Source organism: Pongo pygmaeus, chromosome 4, assembly GCF_028885625.2.
Source record: "Pongo pygmaeus isolate AG05252 chromosome 4, NHGRI_mPonPyg2-v2.0_pri, whole genome shotgun sequence".
Lineage (NCBI taxonomy): Eukaryota > Metazoa > Chordata > Mammalia > Primates > Hominidae > Pongo > Pongo pygmaeus.
This window is the reverse complement of record NC_072377.2, coordinates 67,667,709-67,685,295: the sequence shown is the minus strand read 5'-3', so window position 1 is coordinate 67,685,295 and position 17,587 is coordinate 67,667,709. Positions and strand designations below refer to the sequence as shown.

The following is a 17,587-nucleotide window of genomic DNA, read 5'->3' as shown; positions in this document are numbered from 1 at the left end:
TCCTCCCTGAAAGATATCAAGTTCCTACAGGCTGAAAGCCATGTCATCATTCATCTTTGTATTTTGCCCAGCATAGTATTTGGCACAATGTAAAAAAACAAAACAACAACAACAACAACAAAACCACAAATGCTTGTTGAAATGAACACAAAGAACTGCAGATTCAACAACTTTGCAATACAATCTGTTTTAAAAAGAGTTGTATTTTGAAACAAAAATTTAATACTGAAAGGTCTTGAGAGAAAGGAAGGAGAATTATCTTTAAAAGCCATAAGAATAATGTGCTTTTAATTTTTATAAAGATAAAACTGCTAGGGAGGATTTAGCACAGTTTTAAGGTATATCATGACAGTCAATATAGAAGTGAACTACACTATCATTTCCCATCTTTCTTTAAGAAACAAATAGCAGAATTATAATTTCAAAAGACTATCAGAGTTGGTAGTTATTATTCCTAAGAAACAGCTATTATGCCTTTGTCAAAGTCATATGTCTTCATTCAACAAACACCAAGCAAATGGTTTTGATCTATATCTCCTGAGAAACTTAGTCTCAGGAAAAATCCTAATTAGGTGAGAAATTTCTAAGACCTTATCCAATGATTGTCATAATTGTGAATTAGACAACCTCAATCCTTGAAAATATGTATATATATACATGAATAGGGGTGGCAGAAAAAGCAAATTAATCAATTCTTAAACTCTTCAAAGCCTACCAATTTCAAACTAGAACACACACACATCTACACACCCCGCTCTCTCCCAGTGTCCTGCACTCTGAATTTTCATCACTAACCTTTACAATTTTGTTTACTTTGGCTGAGGATGCTGGAGGTGGAGGTGTTTCTGGACTGGGTTCAATTTCTTCATCAGGAACAAGGTCAGGGTTAAGTGAAAAGATGCTCTCCAAGTCAATCTGTTCACAACACATACACAGTCTTTTGAGAGTATATTTTGACAATTAACCTTTTATTTTTCAAGTAAATTGACAAAGTAAATAACTCTTAAAATACTTTAGCCTAATGAATACAGTACCTTGGCTGGGTGCAGTGGCGCATGCCTGTAATCTTAGCACTTTGGGAGGTCAAGGTGGGCGGATCATTTGAGCCCAGGAGTCTGAGACCAGCCTGGGCAACATAGCAAAACCCCATCTCTACAAAAAATACAAAAATTAGCCAGGTGTGGTGGTGCACACCTGTAGTCGCAACTACTCTAGAGACAGGTGGGAGGGTCACTTGAGCCCAGGAGGTCAAGGCTGCAGTAAGCCGTGATCATGCCACTGCACTCCAGCCTGGGTGACAAAGTGAGACCCTGTCTCAAAAACAAAAAAAAAGAATACAGTGCCTTAGGCTTACAAATGAGATTTAGAATTATAATCCACAAATTTAAAGAATCTCTCTTAAAATATCATTTTATAGTCTTGACTCTATGAATTGCTAACAACACAGTGACCAATAGAACCACATAATTAAATATTATAGCACATTTTCAAACTGTGTGAGCTAGACTTAAAGAATAGTATATTTTATCAAATAATTAAGATTGATATGTGCAATCACATGAGATGTAGGAGGAATCTACCTTTAAGTGAAAATTTTTAATCATTTGAAAGTTTTCAAGGAATAATACAAATATATGCACTAAATAAAATAACATTATGTACTTTTCTGTTTTGTTTTACATTCAGAATCTTGATTGCAGGACTAGGAATAAAATTTAACTCAGTGATCTTACCTCTTTGCCTTTTGTATCTCCATTTTCTATCCATTCAACAGTTACACTTTCATTATCTTCATTTAAAGATGTTACCATTGCTTGATGTATTCGGCCTATGTGGGAATAAAGTATACACATTAAAAATGCCACAAATTATGGCATTCCTAAACATTGTGAAATACAATTTTATAACTAGAAAATTAAAAAAAAAAATGACACTACTTTTCCTTACAAGAGATTTCCACAGACCCTCAGGCACAGGGAATGAACTTTGTCCACAGGGCCATAAATCAATTTGCTACTTGTCAAGTCCAGTAAATCAGTAAATTAGGTAAGACCTAAAGTTTATTTTCAGCATATATGATAAATGGTCACACAGTGACATACAATGCCTGAAATCTTAAACTGTTAAACAGTTCTAATCATTAGAAAGTGTCCTTACTATGAGCCAAAAATGATTCTGTAGAACAAAGAACAAAAATTTATAAAGCAAAATTTTTTTTCCTGAGACAGTCTCGCTCTGTTACCCAAGCTATAGAGCAGTGAAGCGATCTTGGCTCACTGCAACCTCTGCCTCCTGGGTTTGAGTGATTCTTGTGCCTCAGCCTCCTAAGTAGCTGAGATTACAGCCATGCATCACCATGCCCAGCTAATTTTTGTATTTTTAGTAGGGACAGGGTTTCACCATATCGCGCAGGCTGGTATCGAAATCCTGGCCTCAAGTGATCCACCCACCTCGGGCTCCCAAAGTGATGGGATTACAGGCATGAGCTACTGTGCCTGGTTCAGAAAGCAGTTTTAAGTATTATACTGATATAAAATACTTTTTACTTAAAAACCACTTTTTACCATATACGATGCAAACTGATAAAATTTTAGAATTAAGAAATGTGATTCCAAAAAGGTTGGGAAATGCTCATTTAAAATGTCCTCTTCTATATGTTGTCTATCCAAATCTATTCTATTCCTTACTTTCCCTAACTACTCCAGTCTTACAATCTGTAGAGAGAAGATATTATATATAATGTAGTAAACTTATTTTCCCTTCTTAGTAGACTGTAGGTTTTATCTGTTAATAACTATAGAGCTAAATAATTATTTTTAATTATTACATAATTTCATTATGTTTATCATAAATTATTTAATACCTATTGATTGCACTTAGGTTATGTGCAATTTATTATTATTATTATAAACACTGCAGTGAATACTATTGTACATTTGTCATTATGTACTTGCTAGATTATTTGCCTAAGACAGATTCCTAGAAGCACACCAACAGAATATATATATATATAAAATACTTTTAAAAAAATTTATTTCATCTGTTTTCATCTTACCGATCCATCTGGTTGTTAGTCAAGTAGAGACAGAAACTATGCAATATATCTGCATCTTCAATATTTCCTAATAGAAATCCTTGGGGCAACTATAATTTACCTTAAGATAATTTATAGCTCTTTAAATATCTAAAAACAGATATATAGTACAGAAAACAATGTTATTATAATGAGGCATTCAATACTGTTAAAACATGGGCACTATAATAATTTGATAAGTATTATTGTTTATGAAATTACTATCACTGCCTTTTATTTTATTTTATTTTCAACAGAGACAGAGTCTCACTATGTTGCCAAGGCTGGTCTCAAACTCCTGGGCTCCGGGAATCCACCTGCCTTGGCCTGCTGAAGTGTTGGGATTACAGGTGTGAGCCACTGTGCCCAACCTACCTTTTATTTTTTCTTTTCTTTTTTTTGAGACAGAGTTTCAAGCGATTCTCATGCCTCAGCCTCCCAAGTAGCAGCTGGGATTACAGGCGTGCACCACCATGCCCGGCTCTTTTTTTTTTTGAGACAGAGTCTTGCTCTGTCACCCATGCTGGAGTGCAGTGGAGCAATCTCAGCTCACCGCAACCTCTGCATCTGGGGTTCAAGCAATTCTCCTGCCTCAGCCTCACAAGTAGCTGGGATTACAGGCACGTGCCACCACACTGGGCTAATTTTTGTATTTTTAGTAGAGACGGGGTTTTACCATGTTGGCCAGGCTAGTCTCGAACTCCTGACCTCAAGTGGTCTGCCCTCCTCGGCCTCCCAATGTTCTGGGATTACAGGCATGAGCCACCACGCCCGGCCCCGGCTAAATTTTGTATTTTTAGTAGAGGACAGGGTTTCTCCATGTTGGCCAGGCTGATGTCAAACTCCTGGCCTCAAGCGATCTGCCCACCTTGGCCTCCACAAGTGCTGGGACTATAGGTGTGAGCCACTACGCCCGGCCTTGTGGCCTACCTTTTATATGAGCTCATATAAAAATCCACATAAGTAATAAATGAACATAATCTTATAGATTTCAAATAGTGAGGATGTTAAGTACTCTCAAATGATATACTGGTGTTGCTTTTAAAAAAAAAAAAAACTAAAGTACATACTAGTGATCTTTCCATGACAATATGTATAGACCTACCTAGTATTTTTCATAACCACAAAGCGTTCCATAAATGAATATATCACAATTTATTCCTTTATTAGGAGTATTATTTCCAACTGTTTGCCATTAAAAGGTGCTGCACGGAATATCTGAACATAGGTGTGAATGCTTCCACAAATAAAATTTCTAGAAGAATTAGTGGGTCACGAAAATTGAAATTTTGATAGATGGCCGGGTGCTGTGGCTCACGCCTGTAATCCCAGCACTTTGGGAGGCCGAGGCGGGTGGATCACAAGGTCAGGAGTTCGAGACCAGCCTGCCCAAGATGGTGAAACCCCATCTCTACTAAAAATAAAAAATTAGCTGGGTGTGGTGGCAGGCGCCTGTAGTCCCAGCTACTCGGGAGGCTGAGGCAGGAGAAGTCCTTGAACCTGGGAGGCGGAGGTTGCAGTGAGCCAAGATCGCACCACTGCACTCTAGCCTAGGCAACAGAGCGAGACTCCATCTCAAAAAAAAAAAAAAAAAAAAAATTTTGATAGATAGGTATTCCTAAACTGCCCTTTGTATTCATTCTCACCAACAGTAGGACCTATTCCTCCACACCCTCAACAACACTGAGCATTATCAATCCTAACATTTTTATCATCTCATGTGTCAGATTTCCTTAAGCTACTACTTTTTAAGTATGTCAGATACTAGCTCATTTAATTCACATTGGTTCATTTAATCATAACAAATATACCTACAAAGTAGGAAATATACCTACAAAGTAGGTATCTGCATTTTTTTTTTTTTGAGATGGAGTCTTGCTCTGTCACCAGGTTGGAGTGCAGTGGTGCGATCTCGCTCGGCTCACTGCAACCTCCACCTCCCAGGTTCAAGCGATTTTCCTGCCTCAGCCTCCTGAGTAGCTGGACTACAGGCGCGCGCCACCACGCCCAGCTAATTTTTTGTATTTTTAGTAGAGACAGGGTTTCACCATGTTGGCCAGGATGGTCTCCATCTCTTGACCTCGTGATCCGCCCGCCTTGGCCTCCCAAAGTGCTGGGATTACAGGCGTGAGCCACCGCGCCCAGCCGGTAACTGCATTTAAAGATGAGAAAAATAAAGCTCAAAGTTACACAGTGAATAAGTAGCATGGATCTAAACCTTGGCCAGATGTAAAAGTACTTGCTATTAATCACTATGCTTCTCTACTCACTTCAATTAAGCTGATGAAGATGTCTATATATCTTAAGTACAGGCACTCCTATAAAAATGTATAAACGGTAACACAAATTCTCAACCCTCATGTGTACCAGAAACTCCTAGAGAGCTTTCACAAAATAAAATGACATTGCTTGAGTCTTGCCGCCAGATAATGAGCCAATTCTTAACAACTTCACTGCTATCATCTTGGTGCAAGCTACCAATACCTTGTACTTAGATTACTGTGATACTCTCCCAACTAGTCTTCCTGCTTCCAACTTATCTGCCCTCTGCCTATTCTCCAAAGCAGCCAAAATGTTCCTGGTAAAAAGTAAGTCAGATATTACTCCTTTGCTCAAAACCTTCCAATGACTCCCCCATCTCACACAGAGTAGAAGCTAAAGTCCTTTCAATGACCTATTAATGACTTACAACAAAGCCCTACATGATCTGACCCGCATTACCTGTAGCGTCATTCATGCCTTACTAAAGTCACTCCTTTTTAATTGTCTGATTCCTATCTCACACAATACCACCTCCACTCCCCCTACTTCCCCAAAAGATGGGTCACAAACTTAAATGTGAAAAATGTAAAAGCAACTGAGTAAATAGTGGTGCCTTTTACTAATACAGATGGGCATTAGAGGAGATGCAGGTGCTGGGGGTGGGTGAAATTGATGACCTAAAAAAATACTGGGAGGAGTCAAAAGGGAGTTAAAAAAGGGAAATTAGATAATCCTTACTTCAATTTTAGAGACAAATTAGGTAAATAACCAGTGGAAGTGATATGTGTCATTTGGAGTCCTCTGAGAAGCAGATGAGAGAGTTGGGAGTACAAGAGGTTTACTGCTAAAGATAAAAGGGGGAGGAAAGAGGACTGAGCACAGAAAACTTTCAGACCAGGCTGGGTGCGGTGGCTCACGCCTGTAATCCCAGCACTTTGGGAGGCTGAGGCGGGCAGATCACTTGAGGTCAGGGGTTCAAGACCAGCCTGGCCAACATGGTGAAACCCAGTCTCTACTAAAAATACAAAATTATCTGGGTGTGGTGGTGGGCGCCTGTAATCCCAGCTACTCAGGAGGCTGACGCAGGAGAATCACTTAAACCCGGGAGGTGGAGGTTGCAGTGAATCAAGATCGCTCCACTGCACTCCAGCCTGGGTGACAGAGCGAGACTCCACTTCAAAAAAAAAAAAAAAAAAAAATTAAGATTAAAATAAAAAATAAAAAACAATGAAAACTTCCAGACCATGATGCAGATTTGAAACCTATGAAGGAAGTGGCTGTGAAGCAGGACTGAGCAGAGAAAGCCTCAGACCTTGATGCAGATCTAACAAAGTCTTGGTCAACCCAGTAGGGTGCTTCAGAGCAAGACTGCCCATTAGAAGAGTCCTGCACTGAGCCAAAATGGATATGTCCTATTACCCATGCCATGCTCTATCACTGGCTGTGGATTTCCCAGGAAATTCAAGTTCTCAACCCCAAATCTAAAGGCCCTGAAGGTACTAATAACTGGAGGTTGTCAGCTAACTGCACTCCCTGAAACTGAAATTCTTTCTTAGAGAGACATCTAAGCAGTGCACCTGCATGGTTGCCACAGCATATGAAAAAGAGGATGAGTTTAACTGGTAGTGGAAATGAAGAGTGGACCCCAGAGAGCCATAAGCAGCCCAGTCACCATCACAATCTGGGAGGAGCCTACCACTGCTGCATCAAGCCCCACATCAATCACCATCTCTACAACATGAGTAGTGAGGCTAAGACCTGGCAGCCATCCTTTCCCCAACTGCCTGTGGCAGCCCCACAATATACTAATACCCACTAGTGGGGACAAGAAGATTATAGCAACAAAGGTTTTGGAGAAAGTAAAAGAGTTTAATAAAACATTGATATGGTTTTATCAACAGAAAGGAAGGAAATATTTCAGCCTAAGGAAGATGCATTTGAATCAGACTACTGTGAAGAATAACCCTCAGCAGGAAATGAAGAGGCTGTGGTTGAGGTTAAAGAAATGAGACACCTAGCTATCAAATCTAGTTGCAAAAAAAAGAAAAAAGAAATGAGTTACCAAGGTGGATCTCCATGCAATTACCAGTAGAATTACCACAATAATGACAATGGGGAAAAATATGTGCATATTCCAAAAGGCAAGACCAACACAACCATTCTTATTGTTGGGCATCTACCATGGTATTCCCACCCTTCTGGGCAAGGAGTGACTTAATGTACCATAACTAGATGTGCATAAAAAAGGTGGGCCAGTGGAGCAAAATACGTACCAGGACTACAGGTCACAAATTCACAGAGACCTTAATCTCCAAAGACAGGCTAGAGAGATTGGCAATGAGAGGATAAAGCAAATCAAGGAGGCCGGGCACAGTGGCTCACACCTGTAATCCCAGCACTTTGGGAGGCAGAAGTCGGAGGATGGCTTGAGCCCAGGAGTTTGGGACCAGGTTGGCAACATAGCGAGACCTCAACTCTATAAAAAAAATTTAAAAATCAACAGGGCATGGTGGTGTCCACCTACAGCCCCAGCAACTTGGGAGGCTGAGGTAGGAGGATTGCTTGAGCCTAGGAGGTCAAGGCTGCAGTGAGCCGTGATTGTGCCACTGCACTCCAGCTTGGGCAATAGTGAGAGCCTGTCTCCAAAAAAAAAAAAAAAAAAGGAAAAAAAAAATCAAGGAGACAATATCCAGTATCAGCAGTCTCCTCAATATTGGAACCTCTATGACCTCAACCACCAGCGTACACATCCAGAAAGCCTTAAATCACAACTTTGCAGAGTCAAAAGCATCTGATGTAAGACTAAACTCTAGAGGTTGAGCAGGGCAGGACTGAGAATTATGTCGCCTTATCTCTACCATAATCCAGTTTACTCATCCAACAAGAAGTGAAAATGAAATTCCAGCAATAAAAAATGAATAAACAAAGTCTTAAGCATTTGCTTTTTGCCAATTAATCAGATAACTAGAACCATCTACACTACCTACAATACCAATGCAGCATGGGGCTTTTACTTGCACCAAAAGGTGTCTCTAAAAAATGTTATTTTCTTTTTAAAAACCAACTTTGCCCAATATGACTTTAAATATTTTTTAATTGTCTTATATATGGCTTTTCATTGAGCTACTCAAATACCTCTTTTTAAATTGTAATACAAATTTATAATTTTTCTTTTTAAATTTTTATTTTTTTCTTTCTTTTAACAAAGACATCCAATGATTTATTTCAAAAGTCATATAGTAAACACCTGTTAACAAAGGTGTTAAGTAATAAGAGAAACAATAATAAGATACATGAAAAATTTTTCAAAGGGAAAAATCATGATATGGTGACAACATATAGGCATAACAAGGTTTCAAGCCTGGATGACTGGGAGAATGATGGCACTAGGGGGAGAACAATGAGAGATGCTGAAGTCTCAGTTATTAATAGGGATCATGCATAGATGTTAATAAGACTAATCAGGACTAGAAATATCTTTCCCTAGAAAATGCAACAATCTTTCCATGTGGCCTTCCAATACCATCCCATTTCTCTGATCCACCTGAGAAAACTTCTGTACTTCATCTTCACTAACTCATTGCCCTTTGACTCTCTTTGATTAACCATTTACTTTACTGTGAATTATATCACATATACTTCTACATTAAAGAAAAATAATAATAGAGCAAACGCCTGTGTAACTACCACCAGCTAGGTTAAAAAACACTTTTGAAACCCCATACATTCCCCTCCCAAAGATAACAACTGCCAGGCGCTGTGGCTCACGCCTGCAATCCCAGCACTTTGGGAGGCTGAGGCGGGTGGATCACCAGAGATCAGGAGTTTGAGACCAGCCTGGCCAACATGGTGAAACCCCCTCTCTACTAAAAGTACAAAAAATTAGCTGGGCATGATGGTGCGTGCCTGTAATCCCAGCTACTCAGGAGGCTGACACAGAATTGCTTGAACCCAGGAGGCAGAGGTTGCAGTGAGCCAAGATCACGCCATTGCACTCCAGCCTGGACAATAAGAGCAAAACTCCGTCTCAAAAAAAAAAAAAAAAAAGTACTAAAAGTAACTACCCAGACATTTGAGATAATCATACTTTGGCTTTTCTTTATAGTTTTATCACCTTTAAATGTAACACACACACACAGAAATCTAAACAGTTTACTTCTCTTTAAATTGCATATGCATGGATTAACACTATTTTAAGAATTGTGGGGTTTTTTTTGCTCGATACTATTTTTTGCTATTCATTTATGTTGTATATATAAAATGTATATGACTCATTTTCACTACAATATAGTGTTTCATTGCACGAATATACCACATTTTATCTATTCTACTATCAGACATTTGAGTTGTTTTTATGTTTCTGCTATTAGGAACGATGATGCTAATGCACATTCTTACATATGTGTACTGGTACAAATGTGCAATAATTTCTCTAAGATACATAATAAGAGAATATAGAATAATTGAGTCCACATATATAAAACTTTTCTTTTCAGTGCCATGATGCTTCCTATCTATAGTAGCTGTGTGATAGTTTGTATATTCGTCCCTGCCTAAATCTCATGTGGAATTGTAATCCCTATATTGGAGGTGGGGCCCAGTGGAGGTGACTAGATCACTGGGGTGGATTTCTTATGAAGGGTTTAGCACCATCCCCTTGGTGATGAGTGCTGTCCTCACGACAGTGAGTTCTGTTCTTTGGCTGTTTAAGTGTGTGGCATCTCCCTCTCTCTTGCTCCTGCTCCCCCTTAGCCTTCATGAGGCCTTCCCAGAAGCTGAGCAGATGCCAGCATCATGCTTCCTGCAAAGCCTGCAGACCTGCAAGCCAATTAAACCTCTTTTCTTTATAAATTACCCAGTCTCAAGTATTTATAGCAATCAAAGATGGGCCTAACACACAGTATCTATAATGATTTGTAATCGCCCTAGCAATTACTCCACATTCATGAAAACAGTATTAGTCAGATTTAATGTATCATATTATGGTTCTAATTTCTCTGATTTAATGAGGTTTTGCCTGTTTTTGTGCTTGTTAGCCATTCAGGCCTTTTGAGTACTGACTTGAGTGTTGGAGCCTCTTTTTTTTTGGCTACTTCTCTATTGGAATTCTATATATATTCTTGGTATTAATCTTTTGTTGTATGTATAGCAAATATTTTCTGCAAAGTTGTGGCTTATCTTTTCATGTTCTTTATGGTGCTTTTGATGCATTTAAATTCTTAATTCGAATGTAGGCAAATATGTGTTTTTCCATTATGGATTTTTTTTGTTGTTTTTTGGTATGCTATGAAATTCTTCCTAAGATTGAGATCCCTAAAACAGTCTCTTACATTTTCTTTTAAAGTTTTATAAGCCGGATGTGGTGGCTCAGGCCTGTAATCCCAGCACTGTGGGAGGCTGAGGTGGGCAGATCACTTGAGATCAGGAGTTTGAGACCAGCCTGGCCAACATGGTGAAACTCTGACTCTACTAAAAATACAAAAAATTATCCAGGTGTGGTGGCGGGTGTCTGTAATCCCAGATACTTGGGAGGCTGAGACAGGAGAATTGCTTGAGCCCGGGAGGCAGAGGCTGAAGTGAGCCAAGATCGTGCCTCTGCACTGGAGTCTGGGTGACAGAGCAAGACTCCGACTCAAATAAATAAAATTTTACAAAACCTTTCATATTTGGGACCTTAATTCGTTGGCATTTTGATATTTTTGTATGATAACACAATTTCCTTTCCAGGACCATTTCCTGAAAATCCCCTATCCCCTCTACTTATCAGCAATACCACCTATGTCATAGTTCAAGCATACATGCATGAGTTTATTTCTTTATCCCTGAACTAAAATTACATTTAGTATTATAGCTTTGCTTATTATTAAGTCTTGCCACATAGAATAAGCCCTCTTGTCTTATTGTTCTTTAAGAGTCTTTTCGATCTTCTTGGCCTTTTGCATGTCTGTATAAACTTTAGAATCAGCTTGTGAAGTTCCAAAAATCATATAAACCAATAATCACAAAACACTACCTGATGGGATTCTGATTGGAATTGCATTGTCTGTTTTGTTCTGGATTTTTATATCATTAATTAAGACTGATACTGGCCAGCAATTTTCCTTTCTCAAAGCTACTTTTTTTTTTTTTTTTTAAGAGTTCGGGGGTCTGTCTCTGTGCCCAGGCTGAAGTATGGTGGTGTGATCATGGCTCACTACAGCCTCATCTGATCCTCCTGCTTCAGCCTGCCGAGTAGCAAGGATTACAGGCATGCACTACCATGCCTGGCGAATTTTTTGTAGAGACAGGGTCTCGCTGTGTTGACCAGGCTGGTCTTTTAACTTCTGGTCTCAAGCAATCCCCCTGCATCAGCCTCCCGAAGTGCTGGGATTACAGGTGTGAGCCACTGCTCCTAGCCTCTCATAACAATCTTATTAGATTTTGGTATCATAGTTATACTCATGTTTTTTTTTTTTTTGAGACAGTCTCGTTCTGTTGCCCAGGCTGGAGTGCGATGATGTGATCTCGGCTCACTGCAACCTCTGCCTCCCTGGTTCAAGTGATTCTCCTGCCTCAGCCTCCTGAATAGCTGGGATTACAGGCACGTGCCACCACACCTTGCTAATTTTTGTATTTTTCGTAGAGAGGGGGTTTCACGACGCTGGCCAGGCTGGTCTGGAACTCCTGACCTCAGGTGATCAGCCCACCTCGGCCTCCCAATGTGCTGGGATTGCGGCCATGAGCCACCGCGCCCGGCTGGTTATACTAATCTCATAAAATGATTTTCTATGGCAGAGTTTTCCCTTTCCGTACTCTAGAATAGTTGGTGTGAAATTAGATTATTCAATTCTTGAGTATTTGGTAGGCACTTGTTAAACCATCTTGCTTTGCATTATAAGATCCAATTTCCTTAATAATTACAGAATTATTAGTTTTTTATTGTTTTCATAATTATATTTTTCTAGGAGTTTTAGATAAAGTTTCCATATTTTTGGCATCAAGTTCGTATCTGTTTAATGCCTCTGGCATCTGATATGATGTCCACATTTTCATTCCTAGTATTTTGGTAAACTTTTTTCTCTTAATCTCACCCGGGATTTGTTCATTCGTCTTTTCCAAGAATAAACCTGACTTCGTTGAGTCTTTTTTATTAGGTGTTATTATGTACTTAATTTCTGCTATTATTACTTCTTTCAACTTACTTTGGGCATATTTTACTGTTTTTTCCCCTTAAATTCTTAAGATGAATGCTTAAGTCATTCACCATCCTTATTCTTTCTATTTTCTTTCTAAGCCGCTAACGCTATACATTTCTTTCCCAGAACTGTTTTAGCAGCATCTTACAAGTTTTTACATGTAGTTTTTTTGTTGTCAGTTCCACCTATTTTTCTAATTTTCATGATTCTTTGTCTCATGAGTTATTTAGAAATGTTTCTCAAATTCGAGACATGGGGGTTTTTTAGGTATCCTGTTAATGATTTCTAAAGGTGAGATAACTGACCAATCAGAACAGACACAGCCACAATAATTGGTATGACTTTCCCAGTGCACAGTGGCTGAATACTCCTGTATTTCTACCATAACTGTAATGGGCTGCCTTCCTTGATGGAAAATTTCTTATAAATCTAGCTCCAGGAGCAAATCAGCAGCATTTAAAAACCAGCATTTTTAAGAGGAGCCACACAAGTCTTTGTCTTCAAACAGTGGACCTGACTCTGATTCTCCTTTAAAGTCTCTTTCTCCCGCATCATCCTACAGGAATCAAACTTTTGACATCCATGCCTGCTTCAGCCTCACCCATCTGTTAGAATTCCTGTTCCATTACTAATCCATGATCTTGTTTTTGAGCTCAGCTATGCCTTTTTGGTTTCCTCTTATGTGTTTGGGACAGAAGGATGCCAATACATGAACTTTATTATATTATTTTGAACCAGAAGCCTCAATCCATCTTTAAGTCATAAGTCATATTCATAGAAAATGAGGTCAGATTTGAAAATTCTAAGTTTACATTGTTATATAAAATCAATACTACCATATAAAAGATAACTTACAGTTTCAAAAACTCTATGGCTTTTTAAAACTTAAAATCCAGAGACATATTTAAAAGTTTTCCATTTTGTTTCAATCTAGTTGTAAAGATAAATTAGTATAGAAAATGTCATCTGTTAGGGGTAAGGTAAAAAAACAACAAAAACCACTTGCAAAGAGTTTTTTCAATTTTTTATTAAAATATATTTAATTAAAAATAATACCCACTGAGAGGCGAAAGGGTGGTGAGGAGGAGCTGGCAATGCCCATCTCTAGGAATCCGGACAAGCCCTGCCTCCCAGGTTCCCATTTATATCCCCAACTTTCCAACAGGCTCTGACCTCCAGGCAGTTGGTTCAAAGTTACAAGTGCTTGTGACCCTCCCTTGAGCTCCTCCAGGCCCACCCCTGTACAGAATTCAAGGGCCACCTGGGCAAACTCCTTGCTTTTTCTCATTCTTGGGATGCTTCGTTCATGCTACAAAGAGGATCTGGGGGACAGAGTGGAGTCTCTACTAGGTGGGGTAAGGGAGGAAATGGACAGTAATGGGGGACACGGCCAAGAAGAGGGATGGTGATGAATACTCCAGAGCAGGATCAGGTAGCAAGGCACTGGGTCTCTCAGCATGTATAGCCCTCCCAGGCCCAGTAGCTCCATGCACAGCTCATCTTCTAGCCCTAGCCCCAACTCCAACCCTGCTACTGACACCTCAAAGCCAGGCACTCCAGCCAGGGTTGCTGTAATCTCCTTAGAGAAATCTGGGGAGGAGTCTCCTATGAGGATGATGTTAGGCCTTGAGCCACAGCAGGAGCAGTGGTGGGTCAAGTTCTGGTGGTTGAGGGTATGGGGATCCTGAGGGCCAGCCACTAGCCCCTCACCTTCTAAAAATCCAGGCCCTTCAGAAAAGCCAGGGGGATCCATCATCAGGCTGATTTATGGGCTCTCCATGCTGAACTGCTCCAGTTCCCCAGGCTGAAGTCACTCATTGGCCAGTGAAGACTTGCCCAAGCCCAGTGGGCCGAGGTGGGTAGTATTCCATAATCCAATTGCCTGCTCAGGGGCTACCCACCTGAGGGCTGTGCTGAGCAGGCCTGAAAGGGCAGCTCTGGCTGCTGTAGAGACTTTGGGGTGTGTGACTAGGTGTGCAGATTACTGGTCTCCAGGGGGACACCCTGAATGATGGAAGACAGGGCGGGTGACATTGGCAAAAACTGTTTGGGTAGCTGCTGTTGGGACCTTCTGGCATCGGCTGGACCTGTGGGCAAACTTAGGGGGCTGAGGAGTACAAGGCAGTGGTGGGGGGAGGCCCCAGGAGTAGAGGTTGAGTAAGGTAGGGGCAGATGAAGAATAAAGTGGAGGACGAGAGGAGGAGTAGGAGGAGGAGGAGAAGGAAGAGGAAGAGGGGGAGGAAGAGGGGGAGGAGGAGGAGAAGGAGCGGGCAGGGTACTTAGTGAGGGCTGGCCCAGGAAGGTAGTAGGCAGGGCATGGTGGGCCAAGGAAAAGGGCAATAGTGAGGGGAGGCTGTGGAAGCCCTGAAGATGGAGCTGAGGACTGCTCAGGGAAGCCTGGAGATCGGGATTGCTTAGGGAGAACTGCAGGGATGGGTGGCTGAGAGGTGAACAAAGTCCTGGTGCATCATGACCCGGGCCCAAGTCCAGGCTTAGGCCCTCACTAATGCCCAGGTGAGTCACGATGTGAGTCAAATGGGAGGTACTGTTGCCCCTATTCAGGCTAGGGTAGGCTGTCTCCTCAGGGTCCAGGGGGGTGGGCAGTGCTGGCACAAAGTACAAATTGGTGAGGTCAGGTAGGGACCTCCTCCCACATCCAGTCTTCATGGCAGGTGGGAGGACAGGAACATTGGCAAGCTGGCCACGAGATGGAAAGATATTAATTCCAGGGACTTCATTAGGACCAGGGTCAGGAGGAGGGTGACGACAGCTTCTAAGTATCCCATGGCTTCAGCAAATGCTTGTCACCTAGGAGAACTTCTCCTCAATAGCAGGTACTTAGGAGTCCATTTTACCACTCTGAAATGTTGGCTGGGCAGGATGCTGGGAGGTGTGGGGCCTGAATAAGTATCCTGGGGACTGGGGTTCATCACACTTGTGTGAAGGGCAGAGTCAGAATTTGTCCTGTTAAATGCAGATGCTGGGCAAAACAGGTACCCCTTCTCTGCAGGGAAATTGTCCCAGAAGATAGTCCTTCACCAGCTGGACACTTGGGGAGGAGATAAGTAGGCAGGACTATAGGGAGAGCTGTCAGTGTGGTAGGGTGTTGGCAGAGAACCACCATAACGGGAGCTCCTTGTGTATGGCAGTTGCAGTTTTTGGGTGTGTAACTGGGTGGAGCTGATGTCCATTATCATTTCCTCAAGGGCCACTGTGTCCTCAGCTTGACACTGCTTCTGCAGCGTGATCTCACTAAACTTGCACAGATTGAAAGCCAAGGCTGTGGCCGAACAAGGCTCATTTGCCCGTCCCCGATGTCGCCATCTTCCTCCCGTTCCTTCCTGACACCCTCCCAGTACAAGCCACTGTTCCTCCCTCAACACCTCCCAGCATCCTATTCCAGCCATAGCGACTGCCGCCTCAGCCTCACGAACAGTTTTGGAAAGTACAGGCAAACCCTGCAGAATAGTCCCCCAGTCATCATTTTCCCAATAGAACACCTCTTGGTTTTTAATACCAAAACCTCCTAAAATGTACTTTTCTCACAATGCAAGATTTTTCTGGCAAATATTTATATAAGGAAAGATTTATATTTGTATGTGACAAAACTCAATTCGCATTTTAAATAAAAGAGTGTGCAAGAAGTTTGGAGCCACATTCCAAATATAATCGATAGACTGTTAGAATCACAGTAGACATAAAAAATCATGCCAAGTATCAAAGTGATACAAAATGTAGGTATAGGATGATGCTTTTATCATATTCAGTATGAGCCATTTACTAACACAGTTTGCTTGTCCTCAATGTATTTCTACAGCCTCTCATATATTTGTTTAGCCTTTGTTTTGCTTACTGCTGAGAGTCCCTAAACATTTAAGAAAATGTTGAAGAAAACAGTGGGAATGGGCAAAAAGCAATTATATTGGAAGAAAAGATTTTACTATATATAAATCTGATTTGTTAATCTCATTGTTTACTGATCACACATGATGATATTTTACTTATACAAAGGTAATTCACAATGGTTAGTTACATTTCTGAATTTGGTTAGGGAGTTCATGTTGATACACTGCCATTTTTTCCCATTTAGTCTACATTCAATCATCTGACCTAAAAAAATGACAATTTCATATGGTTCAACTTAATATAAAAGTAATGTTCACCCCAAACTTAGATGTCAAAAATTTATGAAAATAAAATCTGCTAAATCAAATATAAATATAAGAAATATTTTGAAATATAATCTTTAATCAAAGCCATTTCATGTTTAGCTCATTTTAAGAAACATTTTTACCCCACTTAAGTCTCAACTTTTTGTTAGGGCGAAATTAAGGGGAAAACAGTTCAGATCTCAACTTTTAATATCTGTTGGTAAATATGAAGATACATGATTTTTAAAAAGAAAAAAGCCACAAATGACTGAACAGAACATACAGGCAAATTTAAGCCATCTTTGCTTCAGTGAACAAAAATAAATACATGGAATTCATATTTCAAGACTTTCTAATCTTTAAGATAGTTACTTAAGATCTGGTATTAGTGCTATTTGTCATAAAAGCTCACATATTCATTGAGCTGTCAAAAACAAGTTTTACATGTTGACAATTGCCTTTTGGTCTCTGAAAACAGGATCCTATTATATGTTTTCTAGTTCACAGCTGAGTTCACAGCAGCTGTGAGGCTAAGAAATGCCAGCAACCAATTAGGCTGGCATAAACCTTGTCTAGCATATAAAGTATAATTTGGTTGCAAATGGAGGAGACAAGAGCCAAAATAAGTCAGCCAAGAATACTAATAAAATTTCATTACAAGTATTTAAAAGTTAGAATATTAAAAATCTAACAAAAATATGTATTTTATTAAGAAAATATAGTAGTAGAACGTTAGGAAAAATACAAAAAAGCAACAATCAATTCTTTTAAGATCCAAGCAGTTTTTTAAAAGGTTGCAGCTGTTTCTGACATACCTAGGATTACAAACTCTATGTTTTTTCTTTTTTTTCGTTTCTATTTCTAACTACCCTAATCATAGGATTGTGGTATATGACCATACATATGGCAAGTCTTCCCCCAAAGTG

The 17,587-nt window shown here is 40.2% G+C and overlaps 1 protein-coding gene and 1 pseudogene across 4 annotated transcripts in view; both read right to left on the bottom strand.

Annotated features, from left to right (window-relative positions):
• Positions 1–17,587, bottom strand: part of KIF2A (kinesin family member 2A) — an 85,834-nt gene that overhangs the window by 42,504 nt on the left and 25,743 nt on the right. For all 4 annotated transcript variants that reach the window (XM_054487821.2, XM_054487823.2, XM_054487822.2 and 1 more), the window contains exons 2-3: positions 1,734–1,828; positions 796–915 (exon numbers count right to left, since the gene is read on the bottom strand). In XM_054487821.2, coding sequence (XP_054343796.1) covers positions 796–915; positions 1,734–1,828 — 215 coding nt within the window. The remainder of the gene's footprint in view (positions 1–795; positions 916–1,733; positions 1,829–17,587) is intronic.
• Positions 12,596–15,917, bottom strand: LOC129037079 (CREB-regulated transcription coactivator 2-like; annotated as a pseudogene).